This window comes from Zonotrichia albicollis, chromosome 31 (genome assembly GCF_047830755.1).
Source record: "Zonotrichia albicollis isolate bZonAlb1 chromosome 31, bZonAlb1.hap1, whole genome shotgun sequence".
NCBI lineage: Eukaryota > Metazoa > Chordata > Aves > Passeriformes > Passerellidae > Zonotrichia > Zonotrichia albicollis.
Window position 1 is genome coordinate 2,497,927 of NC_133849.1, and position 25,179 is coordinate 2,523,105.

At 53.8% G+C, this 25,179-nt stretch overlaps 2 protein-coding genes across 2 annotated transcripts; both read right to left on the reverse strand.

The window, feature by feature from the left end:
* Positions 1 to 403: 403 nt before the first annotated feature.
* Positions 404 to 12,351, reverse strand: LOC141725733 (uncharacterized). The gene is made up of 4 exons (XM_074529767.1): positions 12,247 to 12,351; positions 11,164 to 11,656; positions 1,996 to 2,061; positions 404 to 1,843 (listed from the first exon to the last, which is right to left on the reverse strand). Exons 1-4 carry the CDS (start codon positions 12,349 to 12,351, stop codon positions 1,089 to 1,091), a joined length of 1,419 nt encoding a protein of 472 aa, XP_074385868.1. The 3' UTR covers positions 404 to 1,088.
* Positions 12,352 to 12,581: 230 nt separating this feature from the next.
* On the reverse strand, positions 12,582 to 14,422 carry LOC141725734 (class II histocompatibility antigen, B-L beta chain-like). The gene is made up of 3 exons (XM_074529768.1): positions 14,338 to 14,422; positions 13,610 to 13,879; positions 12,582 to 12,976 (listed from the first exon to the last, which is right to left on the reverse strand). The coding sequence occupies exons 1-3, from the start codon at positions 14,420 to 14,422 to the stop codon at positions 12,582 to 12,584; spliced, it is 750 nt and encodes a 249-aa protein (XP_074385869.1).
* Between the last annotated feature and the right edge of the window lie 10,757 nt (positions 14,423 to 25,179).

The window sequence follows — 25,179 nt, forward strand, 5'->3', positions numbered from 1 at the left end:
AAGCCAATTTTTTTCAAGGAATATGTAAAGTACTTCATGGATATGCAACAAGGCCATGAATATGGAACGGGTTGATGTAATGGGAGAGAAGGACCAAGGCCAAATGTTCTTATGGCCACCAAGACCCCCAGGTTATTTTCGGAGAAAATCCCTTAATTAATCTGGTTTTAATTACATCAGCCTGTTGCCTATTCATAGACCCTCATGCACATCCATAAACTAATCTACATACTTCCAGAACTACTTTACATGGCCCGTCTTTGGGGGTGTCTCCCCATTTCAGGAGGCTCCACTGAAATGGAAAAGGAAAACCCCCTCCCTTTGATGATGATAACGATGATGATGATTATTATGATTATTACTATTATTATAATAATTATTTTTAAAATAAGGGGTTCTCAGGCAAAGATATGGGAGCAGAAATAACAGTTCTTTATTAGGAAAATTAAAAATACAAATGCAGTAGTACAAACAAAAAAAGACAGTGACACAGTCAGAATCCTATGGGGATCTAGTGAAAAAGGTTGATCATCTCGAAATCCAGTAGGAAAAGATTTATCCTCTGGGAATCCAGTTGGAAAAGACTGATCCTTTGGGAACCCAGTGGGAAAAGGGCTGAGCCTTTGGGAATCCATTTCTTAACTCCCAAAGGCAGGGCAAAGGCAGGGCTGTGGAGTTTTTATAGGGCATGCCAAGGGTGGAGTTGGGGTTTGGGTCAGGGGAGGAGTTCTTAGCAACACAAGAACGGTGAGATCAAATTCCTGCCTCTTAGCAACAGCAGCACTTCACACAGAACGTGTACCCAAATTCTGAATTCCCTCAAAAATACCTGAGAAATTATGCAATGTCAGATGTATTCGATGAATTTCCTTCATTTAAACCAGTTTTGGGTGTTTTTAAATGATGAAGGTGAAGCAGAGGAAAATTAAGGCCAAATGAAAAGGCGAAGCAGCCAGGTGTGTTCCCAACATGGATAACAGGGAATGTGAGTGACCAGGGCTGTGCCCAAAGTGCCTCCTCCAGTGGGGGATGGAGCTGGAGCAGCGCACGAAGCTCTGCCTGCACTCGGGGCACTCGCAGGGCTTCCCTTAGTGGTGCCTCCGTTGGTGTTGGGTCAAGCTAGAGCTGCTGGAGAAGCTCTTCCCACACTGGGGACACTCGTAGGGCCTCTCCCCGGTGTGGATGCGCCGGTGCCTGATGAGGTTGCAGTTGTGCTTGAATCCCTTCCCACAGTTGGGGCACTGGAAGGGCCTCTCCTCTCTGTGAATCCGATAGTGCCGGAGGAGACAGGAGCTGTTCTGAAACCTCTTCCTGCATTTATCACACTCGTAGGGCCTCTCCCCAGTGTGGATGCGCCGGTGCCTGATGAGGGTGGAGTTGTGCTTGAATCCCTTCCCACAGTCGGGGCATTGGAAGGGCCTCTCCTCTCTGTGACTCTGATAGTGCAGGAGGAGAACGGAGCTTCTTGTAAACCTCTTCCCACACTTGGAACACTTGTAGGGCCTCTCCCCAGTGTGGATCCTCTGGTGCACAATCAGGTGGCAGTTCCACCTGAAGCTCTTCCCACACTCCTCGCACGTGTGGGGCTTCTCCCCATCATGGAGCTGCTCATGGAGCACCAGCTCCGAGCTCTGGCTCCGTCTCCGGCCGCCTTCCCGGCCCAGGCTGGCTCTTTCCCCCTCAGATCCCCGCCGGCTGCGTTTGCAGCCCCTCCTTGTGCGGCATCTCCGGGGCTTTTCCTCCCCATTGCCTTCCTGCGCCGTGGAGCCGCTCAAAACGGCCTCTTCCACCAGGTTCTGCCCCGGGCATTTCTCCTCCCTGCTCTCCATGCTCAGCTCCTGCTCTGGGGGAGGAAGGACAAGGACAGGATGGGATTTGCCTCCGTGCCACAGGCAAGGGCAAGGAGATCCCCCAGGGCTGAGCTGCAGCCGGGGCCGTGCTGGGCTGGGAGATGGAGCAGCACAGAGGGGAAAGGGGCACTGACTTCCTCCTCACCTGCCTCAGTGTCCCAGGGCATCTTCCTCTTCCTCACAGCCTCCCTGGAGTTGGCAATGGGCAATCCTGGTTTGGGGAAAACAAGGGATGAGAGCGTTTGTAGGAGTGTCGGGGGGTAGGACGGTCGGGACGGACGGAGACAAGAGAGCTCTGCAGCCAGGGCGTGGAACTTGCGGTTTATTGCAAAGGGCCTGGGTGCAGGGCCCTGCTTGGAGCTGCCAGGCACAGCTCGGAGCAGGCCGAGAGAAGAGAGGGGTAGAGAGGATGAGAGGGTGAGAGAGTAAGAGGAGAAGAGCGTAAGGGAGTAAGGGTGCCGTTACAATACAATAAATTTTCTTCTGTGTTGAATATTCTATTTCTCACCAACCAATCTAGTACAAGATACAAATCCTGGAGCATTTACATACAGCCTGTAAAAGTCATTACATCACCATACTGTGTTACATTTTCAACCTTAAAAACTCCTCTTTGGACCCCTTCTGCTGAGCTAGTAAGGGCTGCTCTGACCCTTGGACCTGTCTGCAAGCAGAGGGAATTGTTTCATCAAAAGGGGAATTACCTTCAGTGGGGCCACACCATTGTTTTCCAGTTGTTCACTAACTGAGGTATCTCAGAGCTTGCTTTCATTTCAATCTTCCTTACACTTTTTATGTTCACAAAATCTTTTGCCAGACAATCGTATTTATAAGGCTTTCTTGTTTCATCTTCCCCAAATCACATTGAGTTTGAAGGTCCCTCTCCCCAAGCCCATCTCTACAAGTCACTGGCCATCAGGGCTCCGGAAAAACCTCACAAACACCAAGATTCAGCCCTGAAAAAGCCTCCCAGGAGTTCCCCGTCCCTGGTTCCTCCCCTCTGGTGTTCGGGGGTTCCCCCCTGTCCCAGCTGCTGGGGGTCACGCTTGGATTGGGGGTCCCCCTTCTCCTCGGTGCCCGCCCTGCCCAGGCTGCTGGCAGTCCCAGCAATGCCAAAAGCTCCCCCCGCTTCGCTCTCCCCATTTCGGGATGCCGGGGCTGTTTGGGCTCCCGGGCTCCCTTCTCCCCTCATTCTCTGCTCTGGGCTGTGAATGAGACGAGGGCTGGTTGTCCCAGACCTGCCAAGTGAGTGTTGGAGTCTCCCACGCTGCGTTTCCAACTTTCCTCAAGGGAAGCAGCCAGTAAAGAGACACAGCGAGTGAGAAGAGGAGTGAGAGAATCCCCCGGGGTAGCTGGGACTGGGTCTCAGAGAGGGGCTGGACCCCTCGGAGCAAGGGAGCAGAGGAGTTTCTGAGCCCAATCCACTAGGAAACGGGACAAAAGGGGCTCCTAAAAATTCTGCTGGACTGAGGGATAAGAGCGCCCAAGAGCATCCAGAATTAAAACCTGCTGCGTTGAAGAATTAACATTCTAAGAGCATTCACGGTTGAGCAAAATTCTGCTGGATTGAGGATATGCTCAAGAGCATCTAGGGCTGGGCAGCACAGCTGGGTTGAGGGATATCCAAGAGCACCAGGACTGGCCAGAAACACATAAACTTGTAATAGGTGATGTGAAAGTGTAGTATATGGTAGAGATAATTCATGCTATTAATGTATAAAATATTGTAAACTCCACACTAAGTCTCTTGACCATCCTGGCCAGGAGCAGTGTTATATTCATATACATCTAGTTCCTGGACTTGGTTGAGACAAACATCGGGGTTTTTAATGAAAGAACAGAAGCTTCCAGGGCGATAATCGCTGCCTTCCCCGGGTCACCAGGTCCACCCAAGAGTGATTACCGCCTCGACATTACAGCTACCACAATGATCCACAGCCCCACCCTGATGCATGTGAATGCTGACTTCCCCGGAGTCTACTGACAACATCAGACACCGGGACTGAGTCTTTGTCCACCTCTGCACAGGTAAAGCCAAAGTTATGCATGGGAAATGACACAAAAGAACATTCGGTCATCTCTGCCTCGAGCAGAATAAACTGTAAAAGAACTCGCTGTGTCAGGCAGCATTTGTGAACAGGGGGAGACTCTGACATTCGCAGGTCAGATCCGTGTTCACCCAGCACCGAACCCGGGCTCGACGCTCACCCTTGGCTGTGGTGGTTTTGACAACCGAACTTCAGTCTCGCAGACAAATTAATAAATCTTTGCTAAATTTTCTTATAAGTTTGGCTCTCGATTTGATAATTTATAACAAAAGGTACCTTATTGTTGTCTTGTTGTGTGTGAGAGTGAGTCACACACAAAATCAGCCTCAGCTTCCCGGGCGGGTGGGAAGGGGGGCTGTGGAAAGAGGAGTGTGTGACCCACAAATAAGCCATTGTTCTCCTGGCGTGTGGGGGCTGTGGCATAAGGTACAGGTGACCTGCAAACGGGCCATTGTCCCCAGGGCGTGTGAGGGGGCCGTGGCTAAAGAGTGTGAGTGACACACAAATCAGCCCCACAGGGGAACGGCACCGGAGGCAGCAGAGTCAGGGCCCTCCCAGGAGGCCCGGAGATACTGAGACCCAGAGGCCACCCCAAGGCCAGGGGGGGCCACAGGGACCCGCGATTCTCTGTCAACAGGGATCCACTCTGTGTCCTGAGGGCGGGAAAGAATGTGTGGAAGTGAGTGAGAAATAAAAGTGAGTGAATGTAGACGGATGAAAGTACAGGTAATGTAGATTCTGTATTTTAACCTTCACTATATCTCCTTGGAGGGAGGTGTATTGGACTGAAAGTAGTGTGAGGAAAAACTCTTTTATTTTTGTGTGTGTAGTTGAAAGAAAAGTGGTATTCAGGTTGTTAGTGAAAGTGAAAAACAGAGATAGAAGATGAATAGATAAGATCATGAAAAATGAGAAAGAAAACCAGTAAGTTGGATACAGGGGAAAAATGAAAAATAAAACAGTCCTTTGGGAGTTATGTTACCTAACAGAGATACAAGCCCTTGCAAAAGGAGAAAATACAGGGTATGTAGTAGTTGATGGGGAAAACATGCAAACTACAGAAAAAGGGAAATTAACCTTAAATTACTAAGCTCAGTCTTGTGAATTATATACTTTAAATAGAGCACTAGAATATTTAACACAAAATAAAGGAACTATATATACTGATTCAAGGTATGCCTTTAGAGTAGTACATACGTGCAAAAAATTTGGAAAGGAAAAAAGATTACTTAATTCAAGAAGAAAAGGACTAGTACATGAGGAACGTACTTTAGAGGTTTCAGAGTCATTAAAATAACCTAAAAGAGGTAGCTATAGTACATGTTAAGGAACCCCAGAACAGAAAGACCCCAGAAAGAAGAGGAAATAATTTGGCAGATCACAAAGCTAAGGATGCAGCAGAAAATGGAGATAAAAGAGTTATGTTAATATTAACTCCAAACCAGGAAAAACTGGAAATTCCAAAGTTTAGGGAAGCTGAGAAAAAAGAATTAAACAAGACAGGAAGTGAACAAGATAAATCAGGGAAATGGAAACTTCTTGATAGAAGATAATTTCTAAATAAAATGTGCTTCTAGGAAAATATTAGAAGACATGCATCAGAAAACCCACTGAGGCACTCAAGCTTTGTGCAATCATTTTTTAAGGAACTATGGGTGCACTGGGATTCTCAGAGTAGCCAAGCAAGTAACTGAAAGATGCTTAATTTGCCAAAGGATAAATAAAAAGGTGATGAGAAAAACAACATTAGGAGGTCGTGAGTTAGCTCGGTAGCCATTTCAATGTATCCAAGCAGAAGTTTGGATTTGTTAGGTCCTGTGTTTTTTTGTAAAAAATAAAACCCATTTAATCTAGAAGAAAGAGAATATGCCATGTTAGACAGGAGATTTCAGGAGAATAAAAATCTTTAAAGTATCAGAAAGCTCCGAGAAGAAAACAAGAAAAGAAAAAGGGGAAATGAAAGGGAAGGCAACAAGAGCAAAACTCAGAAAGACAGCGGGATCCTCTGCAGGTCTTGCCCCCTCCGTTCGCGGCCCAGGCGCCTGTCCCGGGTCCCGGCTCGCTGCCCGCCTCAGCTCCGCCTGCCCCGCTTTCCATCCCAGGTGCGGCCTCACTGCCCAGGGCAGCTCCACCTGCCCCGGCGCTGTCGCTCAATTTGTGTGCCCTGCTCCCACTGCCTGGCCCGCGGCCGCTCTGCCGCCCATGCTGGGCAAGATGGGGGTTGCTCTGTCCTGCCGCCTGCTCCGAGCTCACCGCGCCCACCGCACCCAGGGGGGGTCCCAGCCATCCCATCCCCGCCTGCCCTGCCCGTGCCACCTGCGCTGGGCACCGCCGCTGCTGCCGGGCTCTCCCACCTGCCTTTGCTCTGCCGGGAGCTGCCGGATCAGCCGCCATCAGCCATGTGGGGGCTGCCCACGCTCCGCCTCGGGCTCCACGGGAACATCCCCCTCTGCCGATTCCGGCAGCAGAGCCTGCCCACACTCCCACCGAGCCTCGGCGGGATATCCTCCCCTGACCCCGTCCTGCTCTGAGTTATGTCCCCTTGGGAACCACAGCTCCGACTGTTCAGGGAAACTCTTTCTCTCTCTACAGGAAGCACCTTACCAAAACGGTAGGAGTTCAGTTAAAAGGCAGCCCTCTCCAAATTCTTTGCCAAAACACGGGAGAAAGGCCATAGAAGGGAAAAAAGTGAAAGAGTTAGATGAAGGGATTGCTCTATTGCCGTTCAGAGGTTCCCATGGGAGGGATGCGCTGCCCCGCCCCGCGGGAGCCACCAGCGCCCCTGCCGGCCGTGCCCGGAACTGCACCCAAGGGGAAAGCGCCGCAGCCCAAAGGCCGGGACTGGCTCCGGGCTCTGTTTGCTGTCAGTGCCGCAGCTGTTGCTGTTTGTTTGCTTTATTATACACACTAGTAAAGAACTGGTATTCCCATTCCCCTATCTTTGCCTGAGAGCCCCTTCATTTCACTAGTCTAAAAATTAAGAGGGAGGAGGTTTGCATTCTCCATTCCATGAGAGGCTTTTTCTGCCTTCCCGAGCAGACACCTCTATTGTAAAGCAAGACAAGCACCCACAGGCACTGAGGGGGCTGCAGGAGGGGCACAAGAAGGCCCTGCAGCACTTGGGCACAAAGGCACAGCAGGTGAGTGCAAGAAGGGAGCAGCAAAAGGCCAAGCTGAAGGCAAAGGCCAGGGCACAGTTCCTACAGCCCCTGAGGGATCAACCCCAGGGCCCAAGGGGGCCCCAGCACCCAGGGCATGGCTCGGCCACAAGCACCTGGCAGAGGCATTGCCCTCCTCGGCAGGGGAGAGCCCACCCAAACAGCCCCTGGCAAGGAACCAGGGCTCCAGCTGCAGGGCACAAGGACACTGCAAGCACAGACAGCAGCACCCTCAGCACCAGCAAGTCCACCCCTTGATGGACATGGATTGGCAGGGCTGTCACAGCTCCCATCACACCAGGGACCCTCCACACTGCAGCCCTTGAGAACATTCAGGGTGGGTCTGCATTGAGAGGAGGCATTTCCTGATGGACACAGGGGCCTCTCAATCCTCTCTGAATCTTAGACCTAAAGGGGAAAATAGTAACGGAATATTTTAATTTTTGAGGGAATGGGTGGGAAAGATGAGCAGGTATGATTTCTTCAACCACTATTAGAAGCTGGAGGGGATAGGTTTGAATAACATGAATTACCTTTTCTTTCTCCTGTGATTGCAATTACCTAGGAAGGAATTTGAGAGCTGGATTTTAATACTGTAAAAGGGGATACAGACGCTAGTTCTATTCAACCTTTGTGCCAAAATCTGACAAGGCCCATGCTGAAGTGAACCCAGAAGTGTGGGCAGCCTCAGGGAAATAGGGAAAATTAGATATGGAGCCTCTACAAATTACTTTAAAGAAACCAGGACAAGCAATATGCTGTTCCAAGAGAGGGAAGGAAGGGCTCACAGCCTGGTACTGAGTCCCTGTTAAAGGCAGGGCTTTTGGAGCCAAGGATGGCTCCCTACAACACTCCTATCCTGCCAGTCAACGAACTGGATGGATGGACAGGAGGAGGAATCACAGAATTTTCAAGTGCTAAAATGACGATTAACTGAGGTGGCTGGCCTGGACCTTCCACACGGGGAAAAAGAATTTGAATTATAGGTGGATGTTAAACAGGGTCATGCCAAAGGAATTCTTGAGCTAAAATGCTTCACCCAGTGGCCAGAAAGTGGCCTCATTGCAAAATTGTGCAGCCACAGCTTTCATGGGAACTGTGGCCTGAAAACTGATGACAACAGGACGATCTCCTAGAGTTCAAGTCTGGCATCAAGGTAAAGCTCTGACAACCAAAACAGCCTCTAAATGGATGAGCAAGGCTCGGTTATTACAGTATGAAACTTGTTCAGTGGCACAGGAGGATTTAGAACTGAGGACAGGGCAAGGGTTTAACCCAGCCTCCTGTTTGAACAGCCAGGAGAGGGGCTGGCAAGGAACCCAGGACTGCACTCAAGGGACACAGCTCCAGACACAGGCTGGGACAGATTGATGATGGGACATTCCCTGGCATGAGGGAGAAAATGTGTTTGTGGATGGCTCTGCAAGGGCAGCAGAAGGGAAAAGAGCTACAAGACAGGCTGTTATTAAGGAAGGGCAATCAGACACAGCGCAGGTCACCGCCCCATGCTCAGCTCAACCTGCGCAGCTCTGGGTGCTTGTGAGAGCCTGGCACTGAAATGCCCTGAGCAGGAAGGCTTCAATATCTTCTGCTGACACCATGGCACCTAACAGGGGGGCAAAAGCAATTCTCACTGCTTCAGCAACCACTGGGGCAGATATCAAGGCACATTCTCCCACAGCAAGCTGGGCTGGCACACAGCCTGCCCTGGCACTTTGCTGCTGCCAACACCCAGCCAGGACATCGGCTCCTGCCTAAGGAGTGCAAAGCAGCACCACTGGTGGCCAAGGGGCCCATGCCAAGTGTCCCTGAGGCCAGAAACAGCCGCCAGCACAGCTCAACACGGGGGGACCCCTCAGCCTGGCCTCAAGGGCTCTGAAGCCCCGGAGATTTGCACTTCCCACCTGCAGCAGGAGGATGGGAGGCCGCCCCTGAGCCTGCCCTGAAGGCAACGCAGCAGCAGCCAGGGCTCCACAGCGGGCCAAGCCCCTGCGCCTGCCCACAGATCCTCCCCTGGAATCCTCTGCAATCCTGCCCACCCTCCTCTGCCATCTCCAGCCACTGGGGCCAAGCCTTGCTGCCACTGCTGCAGCTTCAGCGCTGCCTGGGCCTGCACTGCCACAGCTGCTGGGGAACACCAGGGCACAATTCCACTCTGGGGCTCACTCACACCCACACTCTGGGCTGCCTGCCATTGCACTGCTGCAAAATGTACCGAGTTTGGTTCTTTTAAACCTTATTTCTCTGCTCAGGCTTGGTTTGTCTGTGCCTTGGGGAAATGAATTTTTAAGGTTGTATTTAAGGGATGTTACACCACTCAATAGAGATGAGTTTAACATCTCAACAGACTGGGAACAGCTCAAAAGACACCCACAGAGATAACGACCAGCAACAAAACATCAACATTGCCCAGCAGCAGGAAGTGAAGCTCCATTCCAGGCAGCCTGCAGAGGAGCTTTAGAAATGCAAATGAACACTGCTGGGCAAAGTGTGGACAATGCACCTGGGTCCCTTGCCTGGGGCAGGAATTGGGCTGATTCCCTCTGCCCCTCACCCCAAGCTCTGCCTGCTGGCACTGATGGAATTTGCACAGCTCAAGGCAGAGCCCAGGGGGAGGATATCTGACCCTGCAACACAAACGGGTGAAGCTGCAAAGGGAAACAGCACATGGAGAATGTTGGGAAAACTTCACTTTAAATAATTGGGGGGAATCATCCCTCTGCCCACTCCAACGTGCTGTCACTGTCTGTGTTATATAGGGTATATTAGAGCAGTGGGGGTTTTTTGCTACCAAAAATTCAGGGAAATCAGTTGGGAATCCAAGGACTTGATTATTTATTTAGAGAAAAGCAGTCAACTGATGCAGCCCTGGGTGGAGAGAGCAGCCAAAAAGGGGGAAAAGATGACCGGCCAGGAAAACAAATCCTACAAGACCATCGACCAGGCCCTGGGAACCCGAACCAATTCATATCAGGAGCCACAGAACCCATTTCTCATTCCAATTGCATCATTAGATTACAAGCTGCCCTCGCTATAATAACCAACCAGACAGCTCCAGCTCCTGACCTTCCTGCCGACCAATCCACTGAAATGAGGAACCCAACACTTAACCATGGGATGGGATCAGATCATCTGTTAGCAGAAAGAGGAGGAGTTTGTGGGCATTTGAATTATTCAAAATGCTGTTGGCAAAAAGATGCCAAAGGAAAAGTGGTGAAAAAAAAAAAACCAACAAACTGAAAACGACAGAAAAATTAAGCAGCTCATGTATTGGTCCAAACGTGGAAAGGATGGGAAGGGGACACGGTTTTGTAGCTCCCTGGCAGACCGTGGGTTAAACGAATGCTGTTTCTCCTCTGCAGTGCTACAGCAACTCTCATCTTTTTACCATGCTCCACCGCTTGAGAGTGCAGCTCATTCAGTAGGTGAGCGAGGCACCAGGGATTTGTAGATAAGGAAGTAACTGGGGGAAACCACCAGCTTCAATAAATGTTACTAATTAAAAGGGACTGCTGCTCACAGAAAGTCCCGCTGAATTCCTGAAATTCCAGAAGAACAAAGACTTAACTAAGCCGTGATTATCGGATGTTATACGAAAGTGGGGGTGCACAATAACGAGGACATGCCGTTGGCGGATCGGGAGGTCTGAACCTTCCAAGCACCTCAGCCAGTGGGCAAAGGGAGAGGGAGATGAGCCCGGGAAAATGAGGATACAAAGGAGGCTGCGAACTACAACAATGGCAGAGAGCGCACGGCAAATGCCCCACGGCCTCTCCCTCTGCTCAGCAATAAAGTCACTTTTACAGGACTCCTCTGTCTCCTCTGGGCACAGAAACCTCCGGCCACGGGAATTTCCCCGCACAGCCCCGGGCACAGGGCAGCCCCCTCTGTCCCAGCCACAGCAACCGGGCCGAGCCAGCGCTGCTCCGGCAGCGGCTCCTGCCGAGGCAGCAGCCGCAAGGAGACCGCGGGCAGCCGCTCCCGCAGCGCCCTCACGCCAGCGGCAACACGGGCCGGACACGGCACAACCAACCCGCCCGAGCCCCCTGCTGCCCCCGAGGCCCGCAGCCAGCCCCGAGCCCCCGCACAACCCAGCGCGGCTCCCACCTGCGCTGCGGCCGCCTCCGAGCTCCGCCAACGCCTCACCGCGCTCCGGCCGCTGCCGGCACTCGCGGGACCGCACACACGCTCCGAGAATGGCGGCGCTTCCAGCAACCGCCGCCCTCAGCCCGCCCCCGGGGCCCTGCCCCGCCCCGCTCCCACCAATCAGCGAGCCACAATCACGACTGACGGCACCATGGCCCAATCGCAGCCAGGGGCGGGCTCTGCACACGGCACAGCCCCGCCTCACGCTCTCAGGGCCCCCCGGGCTGCGTGAGGGCAGAGCCGGATAGCAGGAGGAGGGATGGAGCACGAGGAGCATGTGTTGCTGCCCGCGGATCCCGCAGTGCCCCGGGTCGGGACCAGCTCCGTGCCCCCCTCCAGTTCCACCTCCCGTTGGACGATCCGCGCTGGATAATCCCGAGTGACCCCCAGGGTCACAGCTCCCCCCCGTGTTGGGAACACTCCTGGCTGCGGGTTCCACATCTTCCCGGCCCCCCTGGGGACACCTCGATGAAGGCCGGGGGATCCCCGCTACTTTTCCTGTTTCTGCTCCTCTCCTCATCTCCCTCTTCTCTTCCTCCCGCCTCTCCCTCCCGGTTCAATCGCTCCTCCCGCTCCTCCTCCCCCCTCCTTCCCCTCATCTCTCTCTCACGTCCCCCCCTCCTTCCTCCTTCTCTTTCGTCCTCTTCCTCTTCCTCCTCCCGCTCCCCCGGGCCCAGCCCCACCCTTTGTCCCCCTCCCTTTGCCCAAATCCGTCCCATCGCCCCCCCCAAACCCCTCCCCATCACCCCCAATAAACGGCCCCGGGCCCAACTGGGAAACTTTATTGGGAGCACTGGGAACAGGCACTGGGTGGGGGCAGAGCGCCAGCGGGGCTGGGGGGACACGGGACCCCCCCAAACACAGCGGAGCGGGGACGGAGCGGGGGGTCCCGGCCGGGCCTGAGCCCACGGGGAGGGGCTGCGGCCGCCGCCGGCTCAGGAGCTCTGTGGGCAGAGAAAAGGGGGTGACACCGGGCTGGGGGCCCCGGCGGGAGCGCACACGCTCCGCTACGGGGGGGAGGCCACCCCCGGCACCCGCCCTGACCTTCTTGCGCAGGGAGAAGCCGAGCCCCAGCGCCAGGAAGACGAAGCCCAAGACGAAGCCCCCAATCCCCATCAATATCTTGCTTCGGGCGGCGTCCGGCGGCATCTCTGGGGGGTCCGCAGGGCTCAACCCACCCAAAACCTCTCAACGACACACCAAGGCGCTCCGAGCGCCCCCTCCAGGCTGATTTCCGTCCCTCCCACTCGCATCCAGCATACTCCAAACCCCCTGCCTTTGCACCCAGCGCCCACAAACTCCCTCCCAGTCACACCCAGAGCCTCCCCAACCCCATCCCACCCTCCCCAGAATCCCCCAAACCCCTTCCCCGCCCTTGCCTAGGCCCCAGCCCCTCTCCCAGTCCCAGCCCGGCTCTCTCCAGCTCCCTCCCAGTGACTCCCAGCACAGCCCAGTGGCTCTGCCAGCGCCCCCAGGGGCTCCCCCGTACCCCAGTGCCGCCTCAGGGGCTGCTCCAGGCTGACGCGCTCCACCTGGCAGCTGTAGCTGAGCCCGCGCCAGGGGGGGGTTTCCAGCAGCACCAGCAGCTGGTAGGTCCAGTCCCCGTTGGGGACCACGTCGGTGGCCACCACGTGCTCCGAAAGCTCCTGCTGGCCCTGGAACCACCTCACCTGGATGGCAGCAGGGTAGAAATCCATCACGGAGCAGAGCAGGCGGCCGCGGCCGGGCTGGGAGCTCGAGGGGGGCACCAGCGAGATGGACACACTGGGGGACACTGGGAGAGACAGAGAGAGAGAGAGCGGGGACACACTGGGATCAGCTGGGGGGCACTGGGAGAGAGAAGGGAGGGCTGGGAATGGACTGAAATGGACTCGGAGTGACAGGGAATGGATTGGGGAATGTGGTGGGAGGGACTGTGGATGGGCTCGGATGGATTGGGAATGTGCTCGGAGGGAGTGGGAGAGACTGGGAGGGAGTTGGGTGACACAGAGAGATGGGAAGGAATGGGGGAACTGGGAGAGAGGGTGGAGTTCTAAGAATGAACTGGGAAGAGACTGGGAATGGACTGGGAATGGACTGGGGAGGAACTGGGCATGGTCTTGGAGGGACTGGAATGGCACTGGGAGGAACCGGGAATAAAGTGCGCGGCACTGGGAGGCCGAGTCCGGCGCGAGGCACTCCGTGCTGTGGGTCTGCCTGGCAGCAGATGAGTCATGAACATGATACGATCTCATTGGTTGCAAAGCGTCAACTTTACGGGTCGCTGAAATGGACGCGCGGGGGGGCACCGGGAGGGACTGGGAGGATCTGGAGACCCCGGGGGTCGGCACAAGGCACAAGATTTTGAGGGGCTCCAGGGTTACTGGCAGGGCAGGCCCCGAGGGGACGCACTCTCCCTCGTGCTCACCTCGGCGCTCCGTGATGAACGGGGTAAAATTCTTGTACCAGCACCGGCAGAACCAGTCAACCGCAGTCCGTCTGTCCTCCATGAATACCGCATTGCTGTTCCAGCGCTTGGCCAACTTCTCCCCATAGCGGGTGAACCCCACAAAGTGCCCCACGTCGCTGTCGAACATTATGAACTGATCCCGGTTGTAGATGGATCTCTGGACGTACTTCACCTTCTCCGTGCCGTTAATGAAGTAACACTCGGACTTTGTCATCCTCTGGAACACCCCTGAGTGTGCAGGACACAGGACAGGGGGTGCCAACCCACCACCCTCTCCCAGCATCCCCAGAGCTCCGGGCCCACCCCGGATCCCCACTCCGCACCCCCTGCGCCCCTCGGCCGCCATGGGACCCTCCTGCCCGCGCTGCCGCTTCCTCTTTGCCGCCCTTCCCCCATTTCCCCTTCCACATCGTCTCCCCTCCCACCTCCGGCCGCTCCCCAAATCACTTCTGGGGTCCCATTTTCCCACAAATTTCCCAATCCCCAGCCCCGTCCCGCTGAGATATGGTGTCCCACCTCCGCTTTTGCCCCTTCCCCACCCTCTCCCACCGCTCCCTCTCCTCCCCCCACACCTCAGGCCCTCCCGCTCTCCCTTAGGGGGTCCCCTCCTCCTCCCCCTCCATTCCGGGTTCCCCCCTTCTCCCCCTTCTCCCCCCCTGTCCCAGCGCCTCCCGTCTCCCGCTCACCCGAGAGCTCCGCGCCCGCAGCCGGGGGGGCTCCCAGCACCACCAGTGCCACCAGCAGGGCCCCAGCTGCCGCCCCTCGCCCCATGGCCGAGGGAGCAGCAGCCCCAAAGCAGCCGCGCTGCGCTGGGAGCGCCAGTCCGGAGCAGGGCGGGCTCGGCAGCGCCGCGCGCTCTCATTGGCTGCCGCCGCTTCCGGGCAGCGATCGGCCACGGGCTGTGCCCGGCAACCGATGAGGCAATCCAAGGCCCCGAGATCTCATTGGCTAAGATGCCGCCTGCCTGCGCTCCCATTGGCTGAGGCGTTTCCGGGACGCTGCAGCCCCGGAGGGGTTTTTTTTGTCGAGGGGGAACCTTGGGGCGCTGGGCAGGTGGGAGCTCAGGTGAGCCCAGCAATGCGTGCCCAGGTGCGCGGCATCTCAGGGCTGCCCGTGGTGAGCGGTGTCCCTGGCCTGATGCCAGGCACCCCCAGAGCCGCTCTGTCCCTGGCCCCGCAGCCGCACAGGGACAGAAAATGGAGCCGAGGGTTCCTGCGTGGGGACAAGGACCGGGAGAGATCCCGCAGCAAATCCCACATGGGCACAACAGACCCGGCCTGGGAACACGGAGGGAATTTATTACCAACCGAATCAGCAGCACAAGGAGGAGGGGAAGAAATCTCTCCAACACCTTCCCCCTACCCAACACAGATCACCCAGAACAGGGGTCACCAGGGCTCTGCCCAACGGGGGTCACTGGGGATCATCCAGTGCGGATCCTCCCATGGGGGATGGAGCTGGAGCAGCGCACGAAGCTCTTCCCACACTCGGGACACTTGCAGGGACTCTCCCTGGTGTGGAAGTGCTGGTGAGTGACGATCTCTGAATCCCACCTGAAGCTCTTCTGACACACCAAGAATTCCAAGGGCCCTTCCCCAGTGTGGATCTTGTGGCGCTTGCTGAGGTCGGAGGTCCCACTGAAGCTCTTCCCACATTCCCCACACTCCCAGGGCCTCTCCCCAGTGTGGATGTTCAGGTGTTCCATCAGGCTGGAGCTGAAACCCTTCCCGCATTCCAAGCACTTGTCGGGCTTCTCCCTGCCATGAGGCTTCTCCACCAGCTCTGAGCACTGGCTGCATCTCGGGCCGCCTTCCTGGCTCAGGGGGGCTCTTTCCTCCTCACCCCTCCCTGGGCTGGGTTTGCAGCCCCTCCTCGTGAGGGATCTCTGGGGCTTTTCCTCCTCCTCCATCTGGCCACAGCTTGGGAATGACAAACCCTGGTTTGGGGGAAACCAAGGTGGGAGCGCCTTGGAGTAGAGGCTCCTCCAGGCCAGGTCCATCTCTAGAACTCAGCAGGAGTCTTGTGTCCATGAAAAGCTCCACATATCAAGATTTAGCCCGAAAAAACTCTCCCAGGAGTTCCCTATTGTTCATCTCACCACTTTTGGGGTTCCAGAAGTTTCCTTTCCTTGGGATCATGGGGGTCCAATGGCTCCAGGGGTTCTCCATTCTCCGGCGTCCTGCTTAGGGATGATCCAGGGGCTTTTGGGGGTCCATGGGGTCCCTTCTCCCCTGATGCTCTGCTTTGAGATCCCAGGGATCCCAGGGGTCCCTCCTCTCCAGGCTCCCCCCCTTTCCAGTCTGCCGGGGCCCCCCAGCTCTGGGATCGCCCCTCTCTGATCTCCCCACTCTGGGGCTCCCAGGGGTTCCCCTCCTCTGCTCTCCCGGGGGTCCCCAGGACCAATGACCTCCCCTGCCCATACTGGGCAATGGCCACGTGGGTCCCCAAAGATCCCCCAAGGGGCTCAGCTTTGGGCTCCTGCAAGATCCAAACCTACACACACAGAGAAAAAAACCTCCCAGGGACACCACATGATATTTGGGGCTCAAATCCACAACCTGTGAGCTCCAAACACACCCCAATAAGAAAACCCTCTCAGGGACCCCCCCGATGGATTTGGGACGAGCTCCCGCTCCCCGCTCACCTGCAGGACGAGCTGGGGGCGATGGTCCCGTGGCTGCAGCCACAGGGGGCACTGGAACCTCCTGTTCCTCCTTCTCCTGCTCCTGCTCCTGCTCTTCCTGCTCCTCCTTTTCCTCTCCCCCTCCTCCTCCTCCTCCTTCCTAATCCCACCTCCTCTCCAGTTCCTGCTTTCTGTGTGTTTAGACTGGAGAACCTTGCTTGCATTTAGAACTAGAACAAAGATCCCAGATGGAACATGGCTTGCTGCTTTTAGTCAGAAGCATCAGTGACTAAAGGTCACGTTTCCTTTGGTTCGGTGCCGTCCTTGTTCCTCCTCAGTGTTCAGGCTGGGCTGTGGGGTGTCCTTGTTTGCTGCATTTTCCGAGTTCCTCTTGCACCCTTCGGGCCATAGGCTGTGCCCTGGGAGGGTTCTTTGTGCTCCTTTGTGACACAGGAGAACCTTCCAGGCGGTTTCTGCGTGAGCTGCTGCTGGGATGTCACAGGAACAGCGCCACGTCCCCGTGGTGTTCCCGTTGCTGTGGGACACGGAGGCCTCAGTGCCCAGAGTGGCTCTGGGCTCGCTGCCGGAGGATCCTCCTGCCCGAGGCATTCTCAGCAGCCAGCCCAGCCCTGACGGGTGTCCTTCTGTGCTTGCAGGGCTACAGGCTGCAGACGTGTGCAGCGCAGCCAAAATGATGCAGAACGTGGCTGCTGCAGTTTGCACTCTGTACTCTGTGGCTTATTCGGGGTATTTTTTAACCCACTTGGCACGTAAGTCGAGGTTTTCCCTCGGTGCAGCATCTGTGGCTTTGGGCTTGCTGTGTGCTTTCTGTTCTTCCTCCGGAGCTGAGCTGACTTTGGAACCAAATTGCCATGAAGACACCATTGCTTTGGGAGAGCTCCTGCCAGCAGCTGCAGCTGGAAAAGGGGGTGTCTGCAGCCAGCGGGGCGTGCACAGCATCTGCAATGAGCCCTGGGGGGTTCTGTTCCCTCAAGCAGGGAGTCTGTGCCAGCAGAGCCTGGAACTCCCTCCCTTTGCTGCTCCAGCCAAGAACTGACCCAGCCCAGTATTTTGTGCTGTTCTCTTGCTTGCTGTGGGAAGGGACTGTGGCTCCTGGAGGGATGCTGTGAAAGCAAAATGCTCTCTCGGGGTTGTCTTGCTCCGTGGCATTTCCCACTTCTGGCAGTTTTTCTCCTAACAGCATCTGGTTCATGTTCCCTCTCCCGTTGCAGGGCACCTCATGTCTGGATTCCGAGCAGCTCCTCCTTTGGTGAGTGGGAAAGGAACCTTTGATATTTGGAATTGTGCAGCAAGGTGTGAGCTCGGCATGTGGCAGCCCAGTGCCAGCCTGGGAGGCTGAAGGAAAGTTCCTGTCAGTGCCTGCAGCAGCAGCAGCAGTAAAGGGATCCCCGGCAGTTTTCTCCTTTTCTGCTGAAGAGCTTTTGAAGAGCTGCAGGTCTGGTTTTGCAGGCAGAGGATTTCTTGCTGGCTTTAGCCATGGTGGAATATCAAATTCCCAACAATAAGTGGCAATGTTGATTTAAGCCCATTGGTAGTTGGAACAGCTCCAAACCCAATTTCTGCTTAGTGCAGCTGGATGTGCAGCTGAGGATAAATAAGGCGATAACTGAGATAGAACTTCCCGTCCCTCACGCTGCCGTCTGTCCACAGGGCACAAAAGCAGCACCAGCACCTCCTGGGGCTCCCTCAGCTTCCAAAGAGGAAGCCAAAGAGGAGGAAGACAGCAGTGAGCTTCCCACTGCTCTGGGGGCCGATGGTGAACTTCCCTCAGTGCCGGGAGATGACAGTGAACTTCCCACTGCTCTGGGAGATGAGGACGAACATCCCGCGGTGTGGGAATGCAACGGCGACGCTCCCGCGGGGTGGGACAAGGACAGGGGACATCTCCCGGCGTGGGACGAGGACGGTGGATGTGCCCTGGTGTGGGACCAGAATGGCCAAGCTCCCATGGAGTGGGATGAGGATGGAGGACATCTCCCAGTGTAGGATGAGGATGGAGGACATCCTGTGTCTTGGGAAGAGGAGAGTGGGAAGTGGACAGTGAGCATCCCTGGGCTTGGAAAGATGATAGAGAAGCTGCAGCATTTTGGGAAGAGGATGGAGAAGCTGCAGCATTTTGGGAAGAGGGTGGAGAAGCTCCCTCTGCTTGGGAAGAGGACAATGAAGCTCCCTCCGCTGTGGGATCCTGGGCTGAACATTCTGACAGCAGCAGAGCCCTGCAGCCAGAGGGGAGAGGGGAGTGGTGCCTGATGCAGCTGAGTATGTCTGCTCTGTCCCTGGGTGCCCGAGCAGGTGCTGTGTGTGTGTCTGGGCATCGGCTGCACCCAGGGTTGCTCTGCAGCTGAATGTCACCGAGCCATTTATTGTCCTTCCCCAGCTGACACCAAGGAAGTGGGGCTGGTTCTGGCTCTGCTGCAAGGCGGTCTCTCACTCTGGGAGGGAGCGTCTTCCACGTTTTTTCTTTCAGGGAACACCGTGAGCGAGGCGGAGCCTGCCCAGAAATACCTGGAAGTGGAGCAGATTGGCCAAGGGTAAGTGCACGGCAGCTGCTTCTGCACAAGCAGGGCTGGGGGTTGTGCTGGTGCAGGATCAAGTGAGGGGTCAGGAGAGCCCAAAGCACCTTCAGGCACTGGGCTACCATCCTGCTGTCTCTCAGTCCTGATCAGGATTGATAACTGTGGTCAGAAGGCACCGTCAAAGGCCCCTGAGGCTGGCAGTGTCCTGCCTGCAGCAAGGAGCAGGACCTGGAAGATCTTCTGTCCCTGGAACTGGATTGCCTAAAAGAGCAACTCACCATCTGGTGACTGTCAGAAAACAGTTCTCAAGAAGATTTCTTTCAAATATTTTCCTTCAAAAAATATCCACTGGTCAGGATTACCAACCTAATGGTTTAGAAACAGAAACCACAGATGAACTAATAAGTGTTCTATTCTAGCACAGGTATCAGACCCCAAACATTCAGTAACAGACACAGAGTTGATGCACTCTGGGGGAAAATGCATCACCTGCCTGATGGCAGGGCACTTGTGGAACCTGCAGGTCTTAGGCAGGAAATGGAAAAGGATGAAATGCATTCTTTTCCAGTTCTTTAGACACCTGTGCGGTTTTCGGCTGTTTGGATGGCCTGGAAAGGCCCAGGGTGGCCCTGGGGCAGCCCGCGCCTCAAAGGAACAGAAGAGGCTTCAGTTCCTCTCTCGGTCTCCGTGTTTACCAATTGTTTATCTAAAAGATTTTCCCTCGGCCCGACAGAGCTCTGCTCAGCAGCCAGCCATGAGCACACTCCCCTCCCCTCCGGGCGGTCACCTATCTTTATACCCAAAGTTGCGTATACAATATTTATCATTTTTCCCCAATATCTTTCACCCTTATTGCCCAGTGCACTTTTAGTAACAACCAATCTCAAAGTGCCACCATCACCACAGAAGATGGAGGAGAAGAAGAAGAAGAAGGAGGACAGGACACGCCCCAATTCCTCCATCTTACTTCTCTAAACCCCCCTGTACAGAAATCCTAAACCCTGTGTTTCACTTTCTAACTAACTAATCCCTTCACCATTCACCCCGGTGAAATCCGCCTATCCTCATACAGGTGTCGTCTCCCGTGTAGGATCAAAGTCCAGCCACCAGACACTTCTGGCAACATTCCAGGACTCCCGAGCCCCCCAAGGGTGGTCTCGGTGACTCGGCACCTCAGTCCTGAGGTGCTGAGATCCCACATCTCCCCCTTCTGTTTGCACCAAGAAAACCTCTTTTATTACCCGATTCATGGCGTGTTTTAAACATACAAATATACATGGGATGACAAGTATGAGGACTAGGAGAACTATCAAAACATAGAACCCTACCCTTAAAACTTCTCTCCAAATGGGAGAGATGTCAAAGAAATCTACCAGCTGATCGATCCATGATCCTGTGATCTCGCCAAGCTTATTTATGCTGTCTTTTATATTTTTAATACTTTCATGAATTGACTTTGAATTATCTGAGAGATTTATGCAGCACATCCCTTCAAACTCTTCACACCCATGTCCATGAGCGAGCAATAGATAATCGATTGCCGCTCTGTTTTGAAGAGTCGCCTGTCTTATACCACTAACGTCTTTTAACATGTCATCCAATGCGACAGACACAGATCGTGCATGTTTGCTCAACCAGCAACCCATGCGGTCGATCTGAGTCAAAGCCACCCCTGATGCTGTTTGAGGTGAGAAAATTGCTGTAGCAGTACTTGCTTTCTTATCCCAAGAAAATACTTCGTCATTGCAATCTGCCGCATATTTTTCGATTGATCTTTTTCCTCTGTGCCTTTTCTCTCTTAGCATGTTCAAATCAGGCGACAGCATTGAAATTTCCCCAATGCTGCATGGACCTCCCGTGGCATTAGCAGGAATGCCGTGCCAAATTCTGTCCCCGCAAATTAAAAACAAACCCCGTGGCAATTGCACTGGGACTTGGATCGATCCTTCGGTAGTTTTCTCTGTATATTTACATCAAGCTGATGCATTCTTATAAAACTCATGAATGGGAGTCAAATCAATAGTTTTTGCCTTTGTGGCCTTCGGAGCTTCAAACTGCATGCAGAATTCCATTGTCATGGACCCAAAAATCTCCAATTCCTGAGGTTCTGTAGAAGCCACAGGAAGTAGATGTGTCCAAGCACACCACTCTTTCACAGGATCTTTAATGACCTGCGAAATGTTAACTGCGGAATGTCCTGGAACTGGCCATTCGTCCACTGGCAATCCAACCATGCATGCAGAAAATGGTTTTCCTGGCCTCGAATGTGTCAGGCAAATACTATCTAGATTCGCTGCTTGAGCTAAAGTCTCCCATACATTTTGCCTTGGCTGATTAACAGGTAAATCTTCTCCATTGCTTACTGCAATGAATGAAAGGATGATGCACATAAGCATCATGAAACTCATTATTTTGCTCTTATACAAAAATCCCCAAAGTCTTTAGTTTCTTTTTATTTCTCTTCGGAATCGTTCTTTCCGGTCTGAGTCTCGACTTCTGTCTGAGTACTCGTCTCTTTGTTTCTTGGATCAGCGTTCTCGCGTTCGAAATGGCTTCACATGCCGCGCCGACACCCACTTTAGACCTCGATCTGTGGAGATACAAGCGAAACCCTTGCCCCAAGTGATTAGTTTGAAAGGGCCCTCTATTTGTCCTGTCTCTGGGTTTCTGATCAAAACTAAAGGGTTTTCCCTTAGCTTTGCCTGTGTGCTATTTAGAAAATGTCTCACGATTGGTGGATTAGGTTCCGAGGATGAGCTATTTAGGAAATTCAACACATACAGTGCCTTGTTTAATTTCATGTGAGGTGTTGCCTCTGGTTCACCCCTTCTCTGTCTGTCCAGAAGGGATTTCAGGGTGTGATGTGTTCTTTCAATGATCGCTTGACCTGTGGGTGAATGTGGAATACCAAACGTGTGTCTGACACCCCATCTTTTCAGGAATTTGTCAAGCACCCTGCCTGTATATGTTGGACCATTATCTGTTTTTATCTCCTGAGGCACACCTAATGCTGCAAATGCTTGCAGAAAATGTCGGCAAGTGTTGTGGTGTGTTGCAATGTCCTGTTTTAAACTTCCGAGTCCCTTCCCAGGTGTGCTTATGCCTCTCTCCCTGCCCCCTCGCCCCCTTGCTGAGTGTGCCCTGTCAATCAGGCTAACATACCAGCAAGGCGTTGTGTGATTCGTCGATTTCAAAGGATGCTCCTCAGGCCTGGGGGTCATTGGCCTGTCTAAGTGTCATCCTCCCTTGAGACCCTGCCCCCTGCACCTCGTTGGTAACTCACCTGTCCCCTCCCCTTCCCCTGTCCCCGAGCTTATAAGGTTAATGAGACCATGCGGCCAGCATTCTGTTAGCAGCAGTGGCCCAGTGCAGATATCTCTGTACCAATGGAATAAACATCTGGCAACCTTCTAGCAGAATCCACTCTCTTTATCTCCACTACCGCCAGAAGCTCTCTCTCCTGAGGAGAACGGAGTCCTGTCTTGTGCCCCGCTGCACTCTGCCGCCAGCCAAGGTATCTCTGGGGTAAAACACCGCAGTGCTGCCTCTGGCCCAGCAGCGAAGGTCAGAACTGGCCTAGGCACCATCTAACTGGTTATATTGGGATACATATTCTAATATATTGGCGTCCCTGTGGGTGGGCGAAGTGACTTCGCAGCCTGAAAACGGACTCGCAGTTCCTCAGAGAAGCTTCTGCCAGCCGTGCATCCAGCTGAAAGGAGCCTGGCTTCAAGACTCCCAGCTAGAGACTTTGGGAATATTCCCAGAAAAAGTTTCGTGGACTGTTCGGTGCCTTCTGGAAAGCCCAGCTTCCTTGTGGTGAGCAGATTTTCCAGAGGAAGAAAAGGGGAGCCTCTCTTGCACCCAGAGAGAGGTCCTTTTCCGGTGGAGACCTGCCTGCCTGTACCCAGCCTACAGCTTCCATTTCACGTGAGTATCTCTGCTTTCGGGAGAGCAGAAGCTCAAAAACAGACTCTGCCGCGAGTTCTGTTCCTTTTTGCCTTTGCATTTTTGGCTGCGCAGCCCCACAGACAAGAATTCATAGCGTTCTAGCTTTATTTTCTGCGTGTGTTTCACTGTCTTTTAAAATTCGCGCCGGAGCGGCCCCGGCTCAGTAGCATGCTCAGACACGTGTTAAGAGATTCTCTTTCTCTTTCTCTTTGCGGGGGAGGGGGGGGGCTCTCTTTCCACATCGCCGGGGGACCTGCGGCGTCGGGAGTGCTCTGCACACTCGGCGGCGGGGGGGGCGTCCCGGTTTCGGCTGCCACTTGGAGTGGCTGCTGACTCTGCTCCGCCGGGGGACTGCATTCCACCGCGGGGGAGGCTTTGTTTCTGCCTCGGCTCGGCAGGGCGTGCCCTGCTGCTGCTGCCCGGGAATTTTAAAAGCAGTATATACAGCTGCATTGTGAAGCTTTTGTCTGCTCGTTATCGCTTTCTATCTGTGGTTTTTTTAGAAATTGGTAGCTGATTTTAGCTTTGTTTTTGGTCAGGCGGGATTAAGTACTTTGCTTTTTACATCTAACATGGGTTCCAAACTTAGCATTGTACAAAGGGGAGTGTATTATAATATTGTTAGCATTTTAATCAAGAGTAATGTGAAATTCTCTAAAGGAAAATTGAAACAGTTTATAAGATGGCTTTTTCTGCAGTTCCCAAACATTTCCCCTGAAGAAATCCACAATATTCAATTCTGGGATAAAGTTGGGAATGAATTGATAACCTTAGGACAATCTGGGAAATCACCCTCAGCTAAATTTGTGTTCTGGAGTTTACAAATTCGAACAGCATTGCTCAAACAAAAGGAAATGGAGAAAAAGCCAAATGTAAAGCCATGTACCTCTGCTCTCCCTGTTCCTCCCTCTCCCTCTAAAACCCCTAAACCTCTTTCCCCAAAACTTGGTATTTTAAAGAGTGCACACTCATTGGGAAGTCGGCTCCCACAGTGTGCAAGAATACCTGAGTTGTTTTGTTCACAAAGCCCTGGCCAGGCTGCGTGTCTTTCCCAATCCCCTGTATCCCCTCCTCTAAAACCCAGAGCACGTGTCAGCTTTCCGGAGAGCAGTGATGTCCAAAATAGCCCCCAGTCCCTAGGGGGTGCACAAGATGGTGGGTGCCACGTGGCATCTTCCCAAACCTGGTCTTCTTCTTCCCAAAATCCTCTTAAGCATCCCAAAATTCCTGCCCCATCCCCCTCTCCTCCTGTTCCTCGTGACACCTTCCCCCCTCCCCCCGCCTTTCCTGCAGTACCCTCAGCTCCGCCCCTCTACTCCTCCCAGGGGGCGCCTGCTGACGTGATGTCACCAGGCGTCCCCACCCCCTGTTCCCACGGTATCCCCGCCCCCTGCCAGCCCCTTGACCCCGCCCCTTGTTCCCACGGTTTCCCCGCCCCTTGCCGGCTCCCTTTCCCCGCCCCCTCCCCGGGTTCCCACGGTGGGGACACACCCACTGCCTGTCCCCAAACCTGTAGCTGTGATCCCAATGCTTCTGATTCAACAGATACAGAGCAGGGGACAGCAGACCCAATGCATAGTCCCATGTTGTCACTAGCTCCTGTTACGTTTCAGCCTGCAGCTCAAGCTGGAGCAGCCCCAACTGCTAATTGGAGTTCTTTTGGACGACAATTGATTAAAGAGATCTGTAAATCTCATAAAGAATATGGTCCACACAGTCCATATTTCCGTGGCCTTTTAAATTCTGAATTAAGTAGGACTATTGTGGTTCCACATGATTTAAAACAACTTTTTTCATGTCTCATGACTTCCACGGAATTCAAATTATGGGAATCAGCATTGAAACAACTGCTAAAAGATGCTCTCCCAGGCTTACAGGCTGATCCAAACACAGCAAAAGACAACAATGGTAACCCTATCACTATTGATCACCTCTGTGGTGAGGGTCAATGGTCTTCTCCCTCAGTCCAAGCTGCTGCAATTCCTGCAGAAACACTTGAGAAAGTAAAAGAAGCAGCTGAAAAAGCATTCTTTTCCCTCCAACCTGAGGGGCCTTTTGAGCCCTATAGTAAAATCAAACAACTACCATCAGAACCTTTTTTGAAATTTGTAGAAAGGCTAACTAGAGCCATTGAAATACAGGTTAAAAAAGAAAATGCTAGAGAAGCAATTTTAGAAGAAATAGCTTTTACAAATGCAAATGAACAGTGTCGAGCGGCAATCCTGAGCCTTCCTATGGAACCTTCCCCTACACTAAAAGATATGCTTCTAGTCTGTAACAGGAAAGTGCCTCTGATGACTGTAGCTGAAGACACCAGACCAAGGCTGCTGCCAAGACCACCCCAGCGTGTCGCTGTTGCCAGCCCTGCACCTTCTCTTTCAGCACAGCAGTACCCTGGGCAGCAGCGGAGACCAGCA